The sequence below is a fragment of the Gordionus sp. m RMFG-2023 genome, chromosome 3 (assembly GCF_954871325.1).
Source record: "Gordionus sp. m RMFG-2023 chromosome 3, tfGorSpeb1-WG-v2, whole genome shotgun sequence".
NCBI classification, from domain to species: domain Eukaryota; kingdom Metazoa; phylum Nematomorpha; class Gordioida; order Chordodea; family Parachordodidae; genus Gordionus; species Gordionus sp. m RMFG-2023.
Window position 1 is genome coordinate 48,664,128 of NC_088777.1, and position 19,809 is coordinate 48,683,936.

Consider the following 19,809-nt stretch of genomic DNA (forward strand, 5'->3'; position numbering starts at 1 on the left):
AATTCTCTATAAAAGTAATTCTGTTTAAAATCATTCTCTATAAACAACATTCTCTATAAAATCATTCTCTCTCTCTATAAAATAATTCTCTTTAAAATCATTCTCTATACGACATTCTCTATAAAACCATTCTCTATAAACGGCATTCTCTATAAAATCATTCTCTATAAACTAAATTCTCTATAAAACAATTCTCTATAAATGCATTCTCTCTAATTGTTTTCTCTATAAATGTTTCTCTAATACATTCTCTATAATGGTTTCTCTATAAAGACGTGGAATAAAAAGATATCAAAATACCTATTGTCGTAAGGGACGTTCGTATGGATTAAAGCTGTCATTGTCAATCAATTAATTCATCTATCATCCGCCAAATAACTTAAGTTTATATTTTTCGCATAGTTTATGACATTCGCTTTTATATATATATATATCTTATCATTATGACATATATATCTTATCATTATGACACCTATAATTGATCTGTTTATGGATTGACGAGTCCTTAATGTCCCAAAGATATATAATGGAATAATTTTCACACCACGATATATGTTAGAATCGTTTATTTATATACATATATAACAATAATCATTGCAATTAAAATCCAATATAATAAGGAGGTAGAAATATTGTACAAGTCAAAATGATGAGAAATATAACCAGTGGCGTCTCTAGCCTTTACCATCTGGAAAATTTTATTTTTAGAAATTACCATTTTAGGGAAATATTTTCAAAATGACACTTTTTAGGTATTTTCTAAAGAAAACTGAGCTCCAGCGACACCCCCCCCCCTCCTTCCTTTCAATAACTTTACTGTATATAACAACGAATATCGTAACTATGGGAAAAATTATATAATCATGATTGACAATGACAATTTTTATCCATATGTGAAAACGACAATCCCGACCATTCAAATCCTCTGTTAAGGTGGGAGACGATGCCCTGACTGATATATGTAAGGTTCCAACAAACATCTATTACTCATACTTAACAATAACTCGCTTATAGCCCTTATAACCGACTATTTAATTTAAAAAAATAAGAATAAATTTGATCAGGGTATATCTAAACTTTATGGCGGGAATTTAACATTTTCTAATTTTTTTTCCTATTTTAATATTCATTAAAAAAAAACATTTGTTGCGAAATGCAGCACGTTTTTTTAAATATTTAAAAATAAAATTTAAAAATTATTTTTTCGAATCGAATTATTTTTATAAAATAGTAAAATGAGTAATTCATTCATTCATTCATTCATTCATTCATTCATTCATTCATTCAATTTATATATTTGATTTAAAAAGATTATATAGGTAAGTGCCCCACCACTCCGATTGGTTGAATAAAAATTATCAATTATTTTTGATAAATTGTGATAAAATTACGATGACTTTTAAATCTTTCAAAAATCATATTGAGTTCATTTTTTCAAAAAATTACACTTTTATGGCTCAAAATGTATTTTAAACTGATATAAAACTGAGGTAAATCTGACCCATTCGACATCTAAAATGAAATGATAACATGAAAAGAAGTCTAGTTTATAGAAACATGGCTCTTCCCCAAAATGTGTCATTTTCTCAACTTTAAATCATTTTTGAGCACTATTTTTTTTGAAATTTAAAAATCTGATTATACCGGAAATGTATTCCATTCCATTATGTTTGGAATATCTATCTCATGAATTACGGACAATTTAGCCGTTAACCATTGAGTCATATATAATTATATAAAAGAATCCATGGATAAATTAATATATAAATATGAATTATATTAAGTTAGAAGGTTCATGGCGAAATTGTCTGAAATTCGTAGGTTAGTTCAAACCTGATGGAATATATTTCTGGTAAAATTAGATTTTTTTTTATTTTAAAAAAAAAATGCTCAAAAAAATGATTTAAAGTTGAAAAATTAATATACAATACCGAATTTGATGATGATTCAGATTATATATATAATATAGGGTGAATTCCATATCAAATCCAACCAAGGTTTCAATCCAACCACCTTACAATTTTTTAAAATTTTGCATACTGATAGTATATACTATAACTTATAGAAAAAAAAGAAATTTTACTTCTCACACTGCCTACCAGCCAAGATATGAGAGTTTAAAATGGGGGAAAAAATGGTATATTTTTGACAAAATGCATTTCATATTTTTAAATATCTCGATAAATAATTGTGTTTGAGCATTAATTTAAATTTAATTGTATACCTTAATAATAGTTCTTTTAATATGACATATAAAAATATATGATAAAAATCTGATTAAGAACGAATGTATAAAATCGGAATCCTTAGAAAAAAAAGGATATTTTTTTTCGATAGATAGATATCACCAGGGTTGCCATGTCTCCCCCCATCAGTGGGAGTCTCCCACAATTTTTTAGTTTACCCACATACATCTCACTCCCACAAAACTCCCACAATTAGAAATCTCCCACAAAAAGCTCCCACAATTTTTTAATTTCTCCCACAATTTTTTTTTTTAGCATTTTAATGTTTTTAATATATAAACAATAATTTTGAGAGACAGTATTTGATTATTTTTATATTTTTAAAATAAATTTTAAATATTTATTCGAAAAAATGTCTAGTTCTTTTATTTTATTTTTCCGCTCTAAATATTTTTTATAAAATTCTCCAATTCTCCACTCGACATTTTCAAAATTTTTGTGTTAGAAAGAATAGAAGTTAGAACAGTATGTATAATTATTATAAATATATTTTAAATTACTTAATATATTTTATATCGTTATCTAGAATTGCAGTGCTCCACTCGACATTTTCAAAATTTTTGTGTTAGAAGAATAGAACTTTTAGAAGTGGGTATTATTCTAATCAAATCAAAGTGTATTTACCGAATTGAGGCAGCACAATAATCAATTAATACCAATTGGCTGTATATACCATATACTGCATAATTCTTGCAAGAAGGCAATGAATGTACTATCTGTAGATGTCGAAGTAATTGTGATGAAATGTTTTAACGAATTTAGTTCATCAATTAAAAGAGTCACTGAATTAAAAGAATTGGTGGAGTGGTCTGATTTGGAATGGTGTGAGTTGTTGCGATATGTACCTATCAGGTGGTTATCATTAATACCTGCCATCGAGAGAATTTTAAAATTTTACGAACCCTTAAAGAAATACTTCTTAAATAAAGATTTTAAAAGCTGTCCTAAAATTTTGAAAAATTTTTTCGAGGATGAAATGTCAGAAGCATATTTGGGATTAGTTTCACATGTAGGAAATCTACTTCATGTAGTTAATATTCAGTTGCAATCAGAAGATTCTTTAGTGATAAAGATTCACAAAATCATGCTACAGCTCTGTTCATCTCTACAGTTAAAAATAGATAATAAATTTTATGGCGCTATTGCTAAAAATATCATATTAAAATGTTCAAATATTACTATAATTAACGTATTTTTAAATGAAGCAAATATTTTTATTAAGACAATTTTGGAATATTAACAATCAAGATTTGATTTTAATAACTCTATTTACAAGTGTATAAATATTATGACCTTGGAACAGAAACCATCATTTGATGGTTTTTGTAATTTAATAAATATATTAAAATTACCGATAGACATTGAAGCCATGTTTGAAGAGATTGTAATTTTTTCCATTTTTTATGATTCGCCAGAATACTTAAAGTTAGATGGTCTAAAAGCAGAGGAGAAATGAATGGAATTTTTTCGTAATAACGATAAATCCCCATGCTTGGAAAAAATTTGCGAGTATGTTTTCTCCTTACCTCATTCTAATGCCTCATCGGAGTGCATTTTTAGCCTGATGAGGACTGCCTGGAGAAAGGAAAGAAATCGAATTGCTTTAACAACATTAGAGGCTGAGTTAATGGTTAAACAAAATTATAAAATGTCATGCCAGGAATTTTATAAATATCTTAATAACGACGGTAAAGTTTAGTTCCATTATTTAAATCTAAAATAAAATATAATTAACTATAACTATTTGACTTTCTATATTTTATAAAATTTTATTTATACATTTGCATAAAATCAAATAAATATATTTTTTACATTGTAAAATTAATATTTTGAATATTTTGGCAAATCATAAAATAAAAGAAGCATTACAATCTCCTTAAACATGACATCATATTAAATCTTATTAATAATTATCCGATAATAGTAATAATATTCTTACTTTGGTATTTCTGCAGCATAATTTAGTGAACCTTTATTAAATTATATTCTTCTGATTGCAACTGCATATTAACAGCATATAGTAGATTTCCTATATGTAAAATTCCTAAATATACTTCTGCCATTTATTTTTGAAAATTTTTTTCAAAATATTAGGACAGCTTTTATAATCTATTTATTTTTTTAAGGTTTGTAAAATTTTAAAATTCTACGATGGCGCGTATTAGGAGGAACCTGTCAACCAACATTATGCTGACTCAATTCTGTAAATACACTCTGGTTTTTGCCAAATTCACTGAGGAATTATCAGATCAGAAAGCTGCCATGCAATTCATTGGTAATGCCAAATCTGCCATATTTACCATTATATATGGTTAGCTATGTCTTTGGATATTTCATATCTGGAGAAAAATTTTATAGTTTTATTGAAATGACATTAATTTTGTTGAAATAAGGGAGGATCAAGGGAAATGTTTTGATATCTCCTTATTAGATGCATCTGTTAGAATTGCATATGTTTGCACATCTTTCAAATCGTCAAGAATTGACCTTCTGGATTTATATCCTAAAACATTGATGATAGCCTTGCTCATTTGTGTTCTACAAAGTATACTTTTCATTTATATTAGTCGTTAAATATTATGGGGAAAGATTCTACCAACATTGTGATGTTAAGTAGCTCTCTGAATGTTGTACTGCATGATAGGTATTTACTATTTCCGCAACTGTAGTTGCATCTGTATTATTTCTTATTTTTGAAGAATATTTTTGTTTTGCAATAGATGTTGATAGACTGCCCTGTACTGATTTATGCTTTGAAGATTTTTGATGCCTCAAAATATCATATTCCCTTCCCCTTTTGTATTAACTAAATACTGTAGAACAACTTCCCCGCACTGATTATAATTATTTTTTACATTGTAAATTTAAAATTGTTTGTTTTTTATAAAATCTTATTTATACATTAGCATAAAATATATTTTTTTACATTGTAAAATTACAATTATTTTATAAAATTTTATTTAAAAAAGATCGTTGGTTATTATTTTTAAACAAAATTAATATATTATAATAAATCAATATGTTATTTTAATAATAAAGATAGTATTTAAGAAATTTTGTGTCGTACTATAATTACCTATTTTGAAAAATAGTTGCGTATTTTATTTTGGAAAATAGTTACCTATTTTATTTTGAAAAAGAGTTGGCTATTTTATTTTGAAAAATAGTTGGCTATTTTATTTTGAAAAATGGTTGGCTATTTTATTTTGGAAAATAGATTCGATTTTATATTTATAAAAAATAATAAGCGGAAAACTAAGTCAATGACCCGCAAAAATTTTTTTTTAGCAATTTTCATATTTCTCCCACAATTTTTATATTACTCCCACAAAATACCGAATTTCTCCCACAATTTGAAAATTTTGACCTGGCAACCCTGGATATCACACTCCTTTATATTTTCAAGGATGATAGGAGTTATGACCCTTCTACAGAAAAAAAATTTTGTCAGATTTTTATCATATTTATTTATGTCATATTAAAGAACTATTATTATATTATATAATAAAATTATTGCTCTAACAAAATTTTAAATGTGCATTTTGTCAAAAATGTTCAAATTTTTCCCCGTTTTAAACTCCCATATCTTAGCGGGTAATCATAATGTTAGGGAGGTAACTTTTTAATCATAGTATACACTACCTGTATACAAAATTTTAAAAAAATTATGAGAGGGTCGGGTTGAAAATCTACTTGTTGATTTGATATGGAATTCACCATACACAGTATATTTTTTGGCGAAATAAAATAAAGAAATACAGTACATATTTTGGTAAAATAAGTATAAATGACCAAAATATGATTAAACGTTATATTAGTATAAATTCTTGGGTAAAACCAACCGTCTTGAATATTTGGATTTGAATAAAAAAAATCTACAAAAACATCTTTAATTTCTTCCGCTATTATATTCTATCCTATCAAAGGTATGTCATGTCTTTCTTTAATTCATCCATGAGTCACGAAATTTGAATTTTTTTATAAAGAATTATGGAGAAAATTTGAAATGGTCTTGTTTTGTAAAATAACTCCAATAATTGATATATTTTTCAAATAAACGATAAATTTAATCATTTTGTTGTATGTAAAATTGAATATTTTTTATATTTCTAAATTTGTAATGAAAAAGAAGATTTAAGATAAAAATTGTTACTTAACAAATATCGAGAAAGTCTACGATACATTAAAATATCAAAAGTATCGCAATTACCTATCGATACATAAAAATTAATATCCAATAGTGGCATTTATACATATAAATAAAATTAGAATTAGTTTAACAAAATTCAGCCGAAGGTCATAAAAATACAAGTTAAAAACCCTCCAAAGAGGGATATGGGAGTAAAGCCCTACCCTTCCTATAAACCACTAAACTGAGGAGGACGTTGCTATATAAAATCTTTAAAAAGTTTAAATAGTGTAAACGACGAATTCATGATGTATTTCTTCCAGACAATACTTCATAAAAGCTTCGACTCTTAAAATGGCTTTGCCATAAACACCTTAGATAATTTGGTCAAAGAGGGGTACCTTCGAACTATATGGTAGGGGTATAAGAATAATTGCATCAAAATCTTAGTAGAGTGGGAGTACTTTCTTAGCGAACATATAGTCAATAACCATTTTATAAGCAAAAATTATATCATATTTTTAGTAACGAGTCTCTGATATATCTATAAATTACCTTCGGGCCTAACGAAGTTTAGTTCTATTTGAGATTGAGCGCTTCCGTGAGGGTTGGTAGCCCTTATTGTGTAGCTTCCGGTGTCGTACCTGGAATCCGGAGATCTAATAACAAGGGAGGCTATATAGCTATTGCCTCTAACCCTCTCCAACGTAAAACTGTGGTTTTGATGGGATGTCGATGGCGACGAAACTGTTGATGATGCCGTTTCGTTGAGCTGCTTTCCGTCCCGACTCCATATTATAACCGGTTCTGGGCCCGCTATTATTTCCACCTTTATTACCAATGAACCGTCATCTTTGTTCTTGTATAGCCAGGGTTTCTTGACGATATTTGGCGGGATGTTTTCTGAGATAACCATTTTATATTTTATTGATAGTTTGCAGGGGAAAGTGAGTTAAGGAGACGTTTTGCTCAAATACCCTAATTTTGTGAATGGAAATTTCTGGATGATTCTTCCTGGAAGAACAAATTTCTTCGATTTTGCAGAAATTTTTTTTATTAAAATCTGAAATAATTTTATATATTTTTGCGACAATTTTAGATAATATTTTTTCTTCGAAATGATAATAAACTCATCGTCATGAATATCATTTTGATTGTTGATCTTCGGATTGTTGAAAAATGCTTAATTAGGGCACGTTTTATTTTATATTTAATATCTATACCAAATCTAAAAAAAGAAGTAGTATAATCAATTATAATATATTAAATTAAATTGATTAATCTTTGAATGAAAACTATGAAGATTATTGTATAATGAAAATGTTAAGAGTTTTAAACAGGATCTAGATAGTATATAGATCCTTTAACAACTCTGGTAGTCCTTTAAAGCTGTTGGACTTTCATGGTAAAGAATAACTTTTCAATTTCTTTCTTTACTCTGATCCCCATTATTTTCTCGTGAATAAAAAAAAAACTCTATTTTTTTTTATACCTTTTGTCGAATGAAGAATAGAATTTATTCGCACCTTTTTTCGATAAAAAATATTTTATTTAATTTAGAAATTATTTTTTTTTTGTAATTTTTTAAAATTTGAATATCGAATGTAAGTGTGTAATGAGGATGAGAAGGATTGGGTGTTATTTAGAAAGTGGATAAATGCTTTATAAATAAAATAAATAAAAAAAATAATAGCGTATATTAGTAAAATATTATTTATAATTTTATATTTTTTAAATACTTTTTTTTGTGAATGTTAAATGGAATTTTAGAAAAAATACTTCCTTGATCACAGAAATCAAAATGGAAGAAAAGAATATTAAATTTAACTAAAAAAAAAATCAAAACATATGTTTGCCCTCAATTAAATTATTTTATTCTTTATTCTATCTTCTAATTATTATATTTTATTCTTTATTCTATCTTCTAATTATTATATTTTATTTTATTTCTTAGGATAAAGAGAATCTCGGTGGAAAAAAAAAGAAAAAGAACTAACTTTTTCGTAAAATATTTTATAAATTTAATATTTAAATATAAATATTTATTTTATTTTTTTTTTGTATAAAAAGTGGGAAGAACAGCTGAGGTAAGGGAATTGGCAAGAGGAAAAAAATCATTATTTTAAAAACAAAAACGAAAATAGGTAAAATGGAAACGTGCAGCACGTAACATTTTGTATTGTTAAAGCTATGAGTGAATTAAAGTAAAATATCATTTTTAAAAAGAAGGACATCTTGTTCTTCCTAAAATTGATTTTCAGCCGGAAATGGTTAAAAATATATTTATAATCTCTAGGGCCTGTCTTTCCCCGAAACTCTGTATCTTCTCAAATATTCTTCTACAAATGTAAGGATTCACTCTACCCAAAATATCCTCCTACATAAATCAGATCATTTGATCAAATATGATTTTCGATGAGCGTAAAATCGATTTTACGATAAGAGAAAAAATATTTGGTTAAACAATCTGACCCATGTAGGAAAATATTTTTTTTAGAGTGCATCCTTACATTTTTAGAAGAATATTTAATAAGATGCACAGTTTTAAATGACCGACAGCTAGACATTATAAATAAAAAAAATTTAATTTATACTTGTTATGTTTTCAGAGTATAATTTAAACATGGTACAATTCAATATTTTCCAATATTCCTTCTATTTTTTAAAAGAAAACTCATATTGATAACAAAAGATCGTATACTTTAATTTTTGAAATTTATAATAATTAAATTAGGTCATTGCCAGAGAGATTATTTTATTTGACATTATATATAATTTTATGTTTATAATTAATCAATATTCATGGTCAAGATTAATTAATATTTATATATATTCTATTCTTATTTTTTTTTAAATTTATTATTTTTTATTTCCGTCATTTTAACAAATTCTTCATTCTTTTTAACTCGTTTTTTATCTCTATATTTTTTCATATGACCGATACAAAGTTTCAATTTGTCACTCGATTTAGCTTAAATTTTAGGGTTTTCAACATGAAAGTTTAAAGAAATTTGAAAATACACCACATAATTACTTAAAGATATTATATTATATAATAGAAAGAAAGAAAGAAAGAAAGAAAGAAAGAAAGAAAGAAAGAAAGAAAGAAAGAAAGAAAGAAAGAAAGAAAGAAAGAAAGAAAGAAAGAAAGAAAGAAAGAAAGAAAGAAAGAAAGAAAGAAAGAAAGAAAGAAAGAAAGAAAGAAAGAAAGAAAGAAAGAAAGAAAGAAAGAAAGAAAGAAAGAAAGAAAGAAAGAAAGAAAGAAAGAAAGAAAGAAAGAAAGAAAGAAAGAAAGAAAGAAAGAAAGAAAGAAAGAAAGAAAAAGAAATTTTGTTATATTTTATTTTAGAAAATATTTGACTCTTGATTTCTCGATATTTTATTTGAATGTAACAAAAAATAATACATTAAAAAATTAACGATTTACATTTTTTTTAAAATAGAACAGCTGTTTTCATTATTTTATATTAAGAATATAGATTTCTAATTATTTTCTTATTAGTTTCATTCTCGAATTGGTTCTTGAAATATTAAGAACAAAACTAGATCAATATGGAAGTAGAACGGCTTATCAAAATCTGTTCTAGGGAATAAAAAAACCTCACAGTATAATAACGTTGCCCCTGACCTTCATACAAAATTTTTCCGCGGGCCCCTTGTAAGAAATATGGTCGCCTTTTAGAAATGTGGCTTCTTAAAAATTTTTCGGCGGGTGTTAATATAGCCCAGACCACTTCTACTTTGATCGTTACGCTTCGGAGGTTCTTTTTTTTACGGTTATAGTGTGATCAAAAGGAAACTTTCCTTTTTAATAGATCAATTTATTAATATTGGTTTATCATTGCCACAAGTTAAAGACAAAATATTTACTGATTCAGTATTAATCTTTATTCAATTGAAATTAAAATAATATATTCTCCAATTTACGAAATATATACTCGTATAAATACAAAAGTTAAAATAGCGATCTTTTTCTCTTTTTTTTCGCGCTCATAAACTTTAAAATTTACATTACAAAGAAAAGAAATATTATTAATATATTAAAAAAAATACCATTAAAATGTTATATTTTCTTTCTTCCCTTACCTTCCCTTTCCTTTCCTTCCTTTCTTTCCTTCCCTTCTCTTCCTTCCTTCCTTCCTTCCTTCCTTCCTTCCTTCCTTCCTTCCTTCCTTCCTTCCTTCCTTCCTTCCTTCCTTCCTTCCTTCCTTCCTTCCTTCCTTCCTTCCTTCCTTCCTTCCTTCCTTCCTTCCTTCCTTCCTTCCTTCCTTCCTTCCTTCCTTCCTTCCTTCCTTCCTTCCTTCCTTCCTTCCTTCCTTCCTTCCTTCCTTCCTTCCTTCCTTCCTTCTTTTATAAACCCGGGCCGGGCCGAATATTTTAAAGGCGAATATTTTGAATCGCCATTATTATCTCTAAAAATTTAAAATATATTTTAAAATTGCGTATCATGGAACAATATTTCATATTCACACACTCATCATATATATTTCAATTTGTTTCGATCCTTAGAAAATATTTCTAATAAAATATTGCTCAAATTTACTAAATCATTATTTGAGGTTATATTCAATCATATGAACAGCAACAAACTCCCACTCAATATTTAAAATATAATACACTTTTTAAGCGAAAATATTTATTTAAGATAAGCATCATTTTATCTCTTTTTTTCTCTGGCCTAAATTCAGGCAGTATGTTGCCAAGGAGAGCGCAAATGACTGATACTAAATTACTGTATTAAATTACGAGAGGAACAGCAAATAATGGGATAGTATGGTGATTCAAAATCTAGCTAAGGAGATAAGATAATTCTAAAAGTTATTTTATATGTAGATCCTTAATTTTCAAATCCTGGCCGGCCATTGCAAATGGTACCTCTGCAAGTCTCAGATTTTTCTTGCCGTTTTTTATTTTTTTAACTACTTTCACCACTCTACATAGGCTAAGCAATCTTTAAATCTAAATTTAGACACAGTGATGGCTAATTTAACTGAATATCGGTGCAATGAAAGTATTTGCAAATGCCGTGCTATATGAGAGGGTATTGCGAATATTTCGTCATTAATCTGGTTGAAAAGAGTTTGTACAATACAAATCAAACAATCTATATAAGCTGCAAAATTTATCTCAATACCTCTCGCCGATCTGAACTCAAATCATGGATAAATTTAATGGACTACAGAATGATAGAGTAAGAAAATTGATTTCAATCAGTTATAATAAACATATACTTGGTTAAATTCTCCCAGAATCCAATAAAATGGAAACAACCAATGAAGAGATACAAATATCATCTATTAAATCTATTTCTGATTCCGGGGATGATTTTCCAAACCCATTTAATTTTATATTACTATTTTATTAATATAAATTTATTTATATTTGGGACTTTTATTGTTTTTATTGATAAATAAAATATTTTGAGTTGTTTTAACTTCCCATTTTCCCTATTTGCCTCGGGAATTTCCCCAGACCTAAATTCTCGAGAATTTTACATCACTAGGTTTGAAGTTACATAATAAAAAATAATGGATAAAATGCGGACTCAGAAATAAATGAATAATCGGCTTCGGCCTATAATTTGTTTAAGTCGGAACGGCTAAAGTTGAAAAAAATATTGCATTTGCATGGCTCCAAATTTATGGTACGAACGATATAAGATTTAAACTAAGGAATTTAAATAAATAACTCCAATCAGAATAAAAAAATTAATTTTTTTTTTTATTTCCCTATCTTTCGTCCATTTGCTCTTAAATATCCGTGACACTGCTTAACTTAATTCAAACAAGTTAACAAATGCTTTCTTTTCCCTCTCTTTTGTTCACATTCTTTATTGAGTGTTTTATTTTTACCTAATCAATTATCGAATCAGTTTCTTATCCATAAAGTAACTTCAATTTTATATTTTATTTATCAATTCAATCATACATATATATATGTCGTATGGAGATTCGGAATCTTTTGATTTTAAATCCTTTACCGAGGGCAATTTAAAACAATTTAAAATCCGATTTAACCGGAAATGCATTCTAACATGTGTAGAGTATTTACCCTATAAATTTCAGCCAATTTCATTCGTAGATATTTTAGTATTTTTTTGAATTTATATGAAAAATCCATATAAAGTTTAATATGAATTTGAAGTAGTTCTAAAGTTCATGGCAAAATTGGCTGAAATTTATAGGGTAAATACTCTACACATGCTAGAATGCATTTTCGGTTAAATCGGTTTTTAAAAATTTTCTAAATCGCCCTCGGTAAAGGGTTTAAAATCAAGAGATTCCGAATCCTCACTGATTCCGAATCCCCAAACGACATAATTAAATATAAGATCTACTGATCTACATTTAAACATTATTTGATTGACATTGGATATTATATTAAGTTATATATATATATACTAGTAGATAGCCCGTCAAAAATGACGGGGAATGAAAATTTTATTCTTACTTTTAAGCATGTTGCCTGTTATTTGAAAATATTTTTATTTTTCTTACCCCCTCATCTCTTCAGGCCAGGTTTAATCCTTTAAAACCAAGTGATTTGGTTTGAGTAAAAATAAATTTAAAGCATTTACTTGATAATACCAATATTATTTGTTAAATATTACTGATTACTTATACCTAATATTTAATAATAAAGAAAATTCCCAGGCAAAGTCCAAAGCCATATTAATTATGAAAAATTCTTCCAGGCCCAATGAAAGATCATAATAATTTTGGTAGTTAAGAACTGAAATAAAATATTAAAATAATCATAATGAATTTAAAAATACAATCAAAATTCAGATTTTCATGGGCCTTGGTTTTTTGATCAGGTCAAGCCCAGGCCTGCAAAAAAATTTGTTTTGGGCCAATGTCTGACCTATAATTAATAATGAAAAAATTCTACAAGCTCATAATAATTTTGAAAAATGTTCCCCAAGCCCAGCCCAGTATAATTTATAAAAATATTTTCCAAGCCCAGCCCAACCCATAATAATTTTATAAAAAAATTTTCTCAAACCTTGCCAACCGATAGTAATTTAAAAATTTTTTCCAAGCCTGTAAATCTCTAAAAACCATATCTATTTTTTAGTATATTTTAACCCAGCTCACCCCAACCAAGGTCAACCCATTAAGACTAATGAATACTATTTTTTTGAATAAAAATATATTTGAATTAGATTTTACTTGAGGGCCATATAAATATTATGTGTTTAATATTACACCCATGCCTAATATTAAAAAAATTCCCAAGCCAGGTCCTCGCACTTGGTTTTCTCAAACCCGCAAAAGACCATAATGATTTTGATAGTTGAGGACTATATAAAAAGTCACAATGCATTTAAAAATACAATCAGAATATGAAAGTTGCATGGGCCTTGGTTATTGATCAGGCCTCGCCATATCTTCATCAGGCCAATTTCTAGCCCATATTTATAATTAAAAAATTTACAGGAATCTTAGACTAATAATTATGAAAAATGTTTCTCAAGCTATGTCCAAGATATTAATGGTGAAAAAATTTCCCAGGCCAGGGAAACTAAAATAATTAATTTTGATATAGAAAAATGGGTCTGATATAAGGGGTTTATAAGAATTAAATCTGTCTAATTTCAATTATCATCAAATGAAGGGTAAATATCAGATTTACCTATGTTTCTACTGGTGAGCTCCTGGTATTTATATGAAATTCATGAATACATATTAAAGTACCATTCTGAAAATAAGTTCATCCTAATTTAAATTTTAAACAAATCAAATGATTTATTACTTAGTTACAAAATATAAAATTAAATTTAAGAAATTGTTATTAAATTACAATAGAAAAAAAAGAGATATGCCTAAGTTAACAAATAGTAGGAGGTAAACTTCAGTCATAGTCAAATTATATATAAGTAAAACAAAAAGGTTATACATTTAATCAAAAATGTTATAATAAGTTATGAATAACATACATTCTACAATTATGAATTTTTTAGTAAATATACAAAATTTTCCTATCTTATGAGGTTTTATTTAAAAATTTATATTTATTTTGGGGTTATTCTAAAATTTTCCATTATTTTTAGAAAATATGTTAATGATATATTTAGTAATTTTATTTATGTTATTTTTAAGAGTCGTGAGTGTTAGAGAAGGAATACAAGGATTATAATAATTGATTTATTTCAAGATAATATATAATGAATTTAATTAATATAAAAAAACAATAAATTAAATTTAAAATAACAATTTCATATATCATAAAATTATAATGATCATTTCTGATTTTTTTTTAAGCATTATATACTCTTTTTAATTTGAGAAATATTACAAACTATATTTTCTAAACTTGTTCATCTAATTATAATACAATTCATAACTTTGAATAATCATCTATAATTGAACTTATTTCATATCAAATCTATTTTCTTTTTTTGCTTAAATATTTATTTGCAGAATCCAACAAAATTATTTTCCTTTTTACTTAAATATTAAAAATAATTATTTGAATAATCCAACAGTTATTTATTTGTATTTGTAATTTATAATCTAAAAATTTATTCTTGCTAGATAAGTAATGGTATAAAATCCTAAATTATACATAAACTCAAGAATTAAAATAGTATTTAAATAAATCTCTTATTACTATTGAATGGGTTCTTGCCATTTAAAGTTCTACCTTATTCCAATTGAATTAATACTTGATGCATTTAAAGTTCTATTTACCCCTAAATATTCAGAAATATGTATAATATTAGGTGTGTATTCAGTGCATTCAATACACAGGCAAAATTTAAAAATTGTCAACTATTAATTAATTTATGAAAGTTGCATGGGACATGGTTTTTTGATCAGGCCTGGCTATGTCTGCAAAAAAAAATTTCAGACCAATCTATAACCCATATTTAAAATTCAAAAATCTTAAAGCACCTCTATTTTAAATTTTATCCAATATGATTTCCATCACATTTTTAAATTTTGATACTTCTAATACATGCTCACAGTATACATTGCAACAACTTTACCTCTTTTACTCTTAAATTTTAATATTTATATAAAATTTATTAATAAAGTATATTTAATACCAAACACACAAACTAAATAATTACCCTTCAACCCATGGTTTTTTGATCAGGTCTGGCTATGTCTGCAAAAAAAATTGCAGACCAATCTATAACCCATATTTAAAATTCAAAAATCTTAAAGCACCTCTATTTTAAATTTTATTCAATATGATTCCCATCTTATTTTTAAATTTTGATATTTCTAATACATGCTAGGCCTGGCTATGTCTGCAAAAAAAATTTCAGACCAATCTATAACCCATATTTAAAATTCAAAAATCTTAAAGCACCTTTATTTTAAATTTTATTCAATCTGATTTCCATCACATTTTTAAATTTTGATATTTCTAATACATACTCAAAGTATATATTACTACAATTTTACCTCTTTTACTCTTAAATTTTAATATTTGTATAAAATTTATTAATAAAGTATATTTAATACCATACACACAAACTAAATAATTACCCTTCAACATCTATATAATTAATATTTTAAATTTATATATATTCAAGTTGGTGCATTCGGTAAAGCATATGCCTTTGAAATGGGATGGTAGAGTACGATTCTCGTAGAGAGCAAAAAATTAACATTACACTATATAGTCTCCTTAAATTTAAAATACATTAGGGAGATACGAAAACGATCGTGTTATGATTATGAAGATTATATATATTAGATGAAGATTATATATATTAGATGAAGATTATATATATTAGATAGATAATGTAAAAATACACAATTACAACAATACTGTCAACATGTTTTTGTTAATAAAGATTCATGATCCAAAACAAGATTTGAAAAGGTGATTCCAGTCTTTAAAACCTTCGCATGATTAACGTAATAAAGATAAAGAAAAGATTTGTTTTCGTGATTTGAAAGAGAATTTACAGCAAAAACATTTTAAAAAATCTAACTTGATGGAATATAAAAAACGCCACCTTACGGATTAAAATTTATCATATTAAATATATATAAATTTAGATTGAGTTTTATTTATTAATAAAAGTTTTCTCATTATCGCAAAGCTATTTCATAGTGAAATAATTATATATAAAATTTACAATTTCTTATGTTTTGATGGAAATAAGACATCGAGAATATTATAAAGTTGTTTATTGAACTATGATAATCAAAAAAATCCTTAAAATACAAAATAATATGTTGTTTGTTATGTTTTAACCAGTTTATAATAGTTATTATGTATTTGTTCTAGTAATATGTTTTTATATTACTATTTATATTTTTATTTCTTTGTTCAATTAGAAGTGATATGTTTTTGTCATTATCATGTATATCTTTTTTTTTTGGTCACGTATACCAAGTTTGTTTTGATTTCATCCTCAAAACTGGTTCTAGCCAGTTTTCGAGATGGGCCTGGATTATTAACATTCTTTTTTTTTTTAATTTATCTATATAAAGACCACGAAAATTGAAATTCTGGATTGTGATTTTTTTTTTATGAATGATTTTATTAATTTTTTTTTTGTATAAAATAAATTTGTTTTACCATATTTTTACTACCTTGTCCGCGTGATACCTTGACTAAAACTTTACCCTAACACGGTCCCCTGGATCCCATCATCGACCATCCCGGACCCCCGATCATAGAATGTGTTTTCCCCACTCTGACGGTGGGACCCAACTCTGGCGCCCAACGTGCTTTCGATACCCTACGAATTCGTCGTTTTTTACATGGAAACCACGAACAAAACTCAATGATACCATCGTCGTGATATCCGACCCCGACGGGATGATAAATGCCCTGACACCGATGCAACCAGAGAAGATTACGTTACCATATTCCCCAAAGAACCATACAATAGAGCCCAAAACACCATCCTACCAACTGCAACACCAAATCGTACTATCACCAACCTGCCCCAAGCCGTCAATGACCCTGTCAAAATAATCAACCCCCGAACCCCACTTTTCTCTGCAATAGGATTCCGCAAATCCATCGCTGAGGTCGGGAAAGAACTCTCAAATCCCCCGACCCAAAGGGCAAACCGTAGCGACTTCGATCCAGCAAGCACGACAATTTATGAGGAGGAACCCGCAAACCCGTCAGAAACCCCTCCCGGGGGTAGCAGATTTTAAGCGGGGAGGAGCATATAAATCTCACGAAACACCGTTTTTTTTTTCGCGCACTAAAACTTTTTTTTTATTAGATATATAAAAATACATTACATATTTATACCTACCTCCCCCTTTCCCCGAATTTCTTTATCTTAGTAGGATTAAAATCCGCCCTGACCCCGCGGTACGGCGTATGCCGTTATTATTTTTATTTTTGGTTATTGATTATATGCTAATTTAAATTAACTAAGGATTAAAATTCGCCCTGACAACGCGGTGCGGCTATGCCGTTTATTTTGTTAGACATTTAAATGAGCCTAAGGTAATGAACTCAGGATTAAATTCCGCCCTGACAACGCGGTGTGGCGATGCCGTTTATTTTGTTAGACATTTTTATGAGCCTAAGGTAATGAACTTAGGATTAAATTCCGCCCTGACAACGCGGTGCGGCTATGCCGTGTATTTTGTTAGACATTTTTATGAGCCTAAGGTAATGAACTCAGGATTAAATTCCGCCCTGACAACGCGGTGTGGCTATGCCATTTATTTTGTTAGACATTTTATGAGCCTAAGGTAATGAACTTAGGATTAAATTCCGCCCTGACAACGCGGTGCGGCGTATACCGTTATATATTTTTTTTTGGGTTGTAAAATAAATTTTTATTTAGGCCTGCCATCTGACCTCATCCGAAAGGTGCGACGGTAGTAGAAGTTAAGCGGGGAGGAGTGTTGTGTTTTAACTAGTTTATAATAGTTATTATGTCTTTGTTCTAGTGATATGTTTTTATATTACCATTTATATTTTTGTTTTCTTTGTTCAATTAGAAGTGATGTGTTCCTTATTATCATATATATCTTTTTTTTCTTTGCTCACGTATACCAAGTTTGTTTTGATTTCATCCTCAAAACTGGTTCTAGCCAGTTTTCAAGATGGGCCTAGATTATTAACATTCTTTTTTTTTATTAAATTTATCTATATAAAGACCACGAAAAAGGAAATTCGGGATTGTGATTTTTTTTTTACGAATGATTTTATTAATTTCTTTTTTTGTAACTAATAAATTTGTTTTACCATATTTACACTACCTTATCCGCGTGATACCTTGACTAAAACTTTACCCTAACACGGTCCCCTGGATCGCATTATCGACCATCCCGGACCCCGATCACGGACTGTGTTTTCCCAACTCTGATGGTGGGACCCAAAATTGTTAATATAATAAAATTTTTAATTTAAATTATTACCGAAGGTAAAAAAAAAACTAGACCTTTCGAAGTAAATTGAACTTGCTTAATTTTTTTTTTAATATCATTAACAATTAAAATTTGTATAATTGTTTTTGAATGTCATTATCAATTAAAACTAGTGTTTTTAATCGGCTCATTTTGAGCCGATTTTTAAAAACGGCTAACTCAATATTTTGCTAGAAATTATTATTCAAGCCATAAGATTTTGCTCATAGTGGCACAAAGGTTTGAACATTTATTAACGAAATCACGATGCTTAGACAATAATTTTCTGGCTATAATATTTAGTTAACCATTTTTTAAAAAAAGGTCAAATCGAGCAGTTTAACAACACTAAAACAAGTAACTTTAAAAAAATAAAACGACTTCTTAACAATTTCATGTATATTTATTTTGCTATTTTTTATAAATAGTTTGCATGATATTTCTAATATATTTTTTAAAAGAAATAAAAAAGATCATTTGAATAACATATATAAAATATAAATTATTGACTTTTTCTTTTAGCAAAATAAAATATAAGCAGTTTGAATAAAAAAGATATTATAAAAATAAAAGTAATTAAAATTTTGACAAATTTTAAAAAAATTTTTTTTAATATTGTTGCAGTTGTGTATTTTTTACTTATTTAATATTCAATATCATCAAATAATGTTTAAATGTAGATTCGTAGATTTTATATTTAATTTTATAAAATATATAATCTTATAAATTATGAATGTCTAATATCAAAAGAATGTCAAACAATTTGGATTATTACTTGTTTCGGGGATTTTGAGGAAAATATTTATTCTCATTCTTTTATTTTTCCATATATTTTTCTTTGTAAACTGATTTTTGACCATGATTCATAATTTTTATATGATTTTCATTGTGATAATGATATTTATTGAAATTAAAAGACATCTTTGTTTAAGATATGAATACGTAAAAAGTGTTAAAATTTTATATAGGAAGTAGGAATGACGATAAACCAACGCATACGCTGCATTTATAGTAAACGTGATATCTTCAAGCGTTTAGACGCAATGTTATTACAGATGATTCAGTTTTGAAAACTGATTTAAGGTAA

At 27.3% G+C, this 19,809-nt stretch overlaps 1 protein-coding gene across 9 annotated transcripts in view; it reads right to left on the minus strand.

Moving 5' to 3' along the window:
* The window catches only part of LOC135926213 (titin-like), a 120,959-nt gene extending 113,467 nt beyond the window's left edge, over positions 1 to 7,492 (minus strand). For 6 of the 9 annotated variants that reach the window (XM_065461987.1, XM_065461986.1, XM_065461983.1 and 3 more), the window contains exon 1: positions 6,931 to 7,491. In XM_065461987.1, the coding sequence (XP_065318059.1) occupies positions 6,931 to 7,291 (361 nt within the window). In that variant the 5' untranslated portion in view covers positions 7,292 to 7,491. Of the gene's footprint in view, positions 1 to 6,930 lie in introns of all 9 variants that reach the window. The other 3 variants (XM_065461991.1, XM_065461990.1, XM_065461988.1) reach the window with 1 other exon arrangement.
* Between the last annotated feature and the right edge of the window lie 12,317 nt (positions 7,493 to 19,809).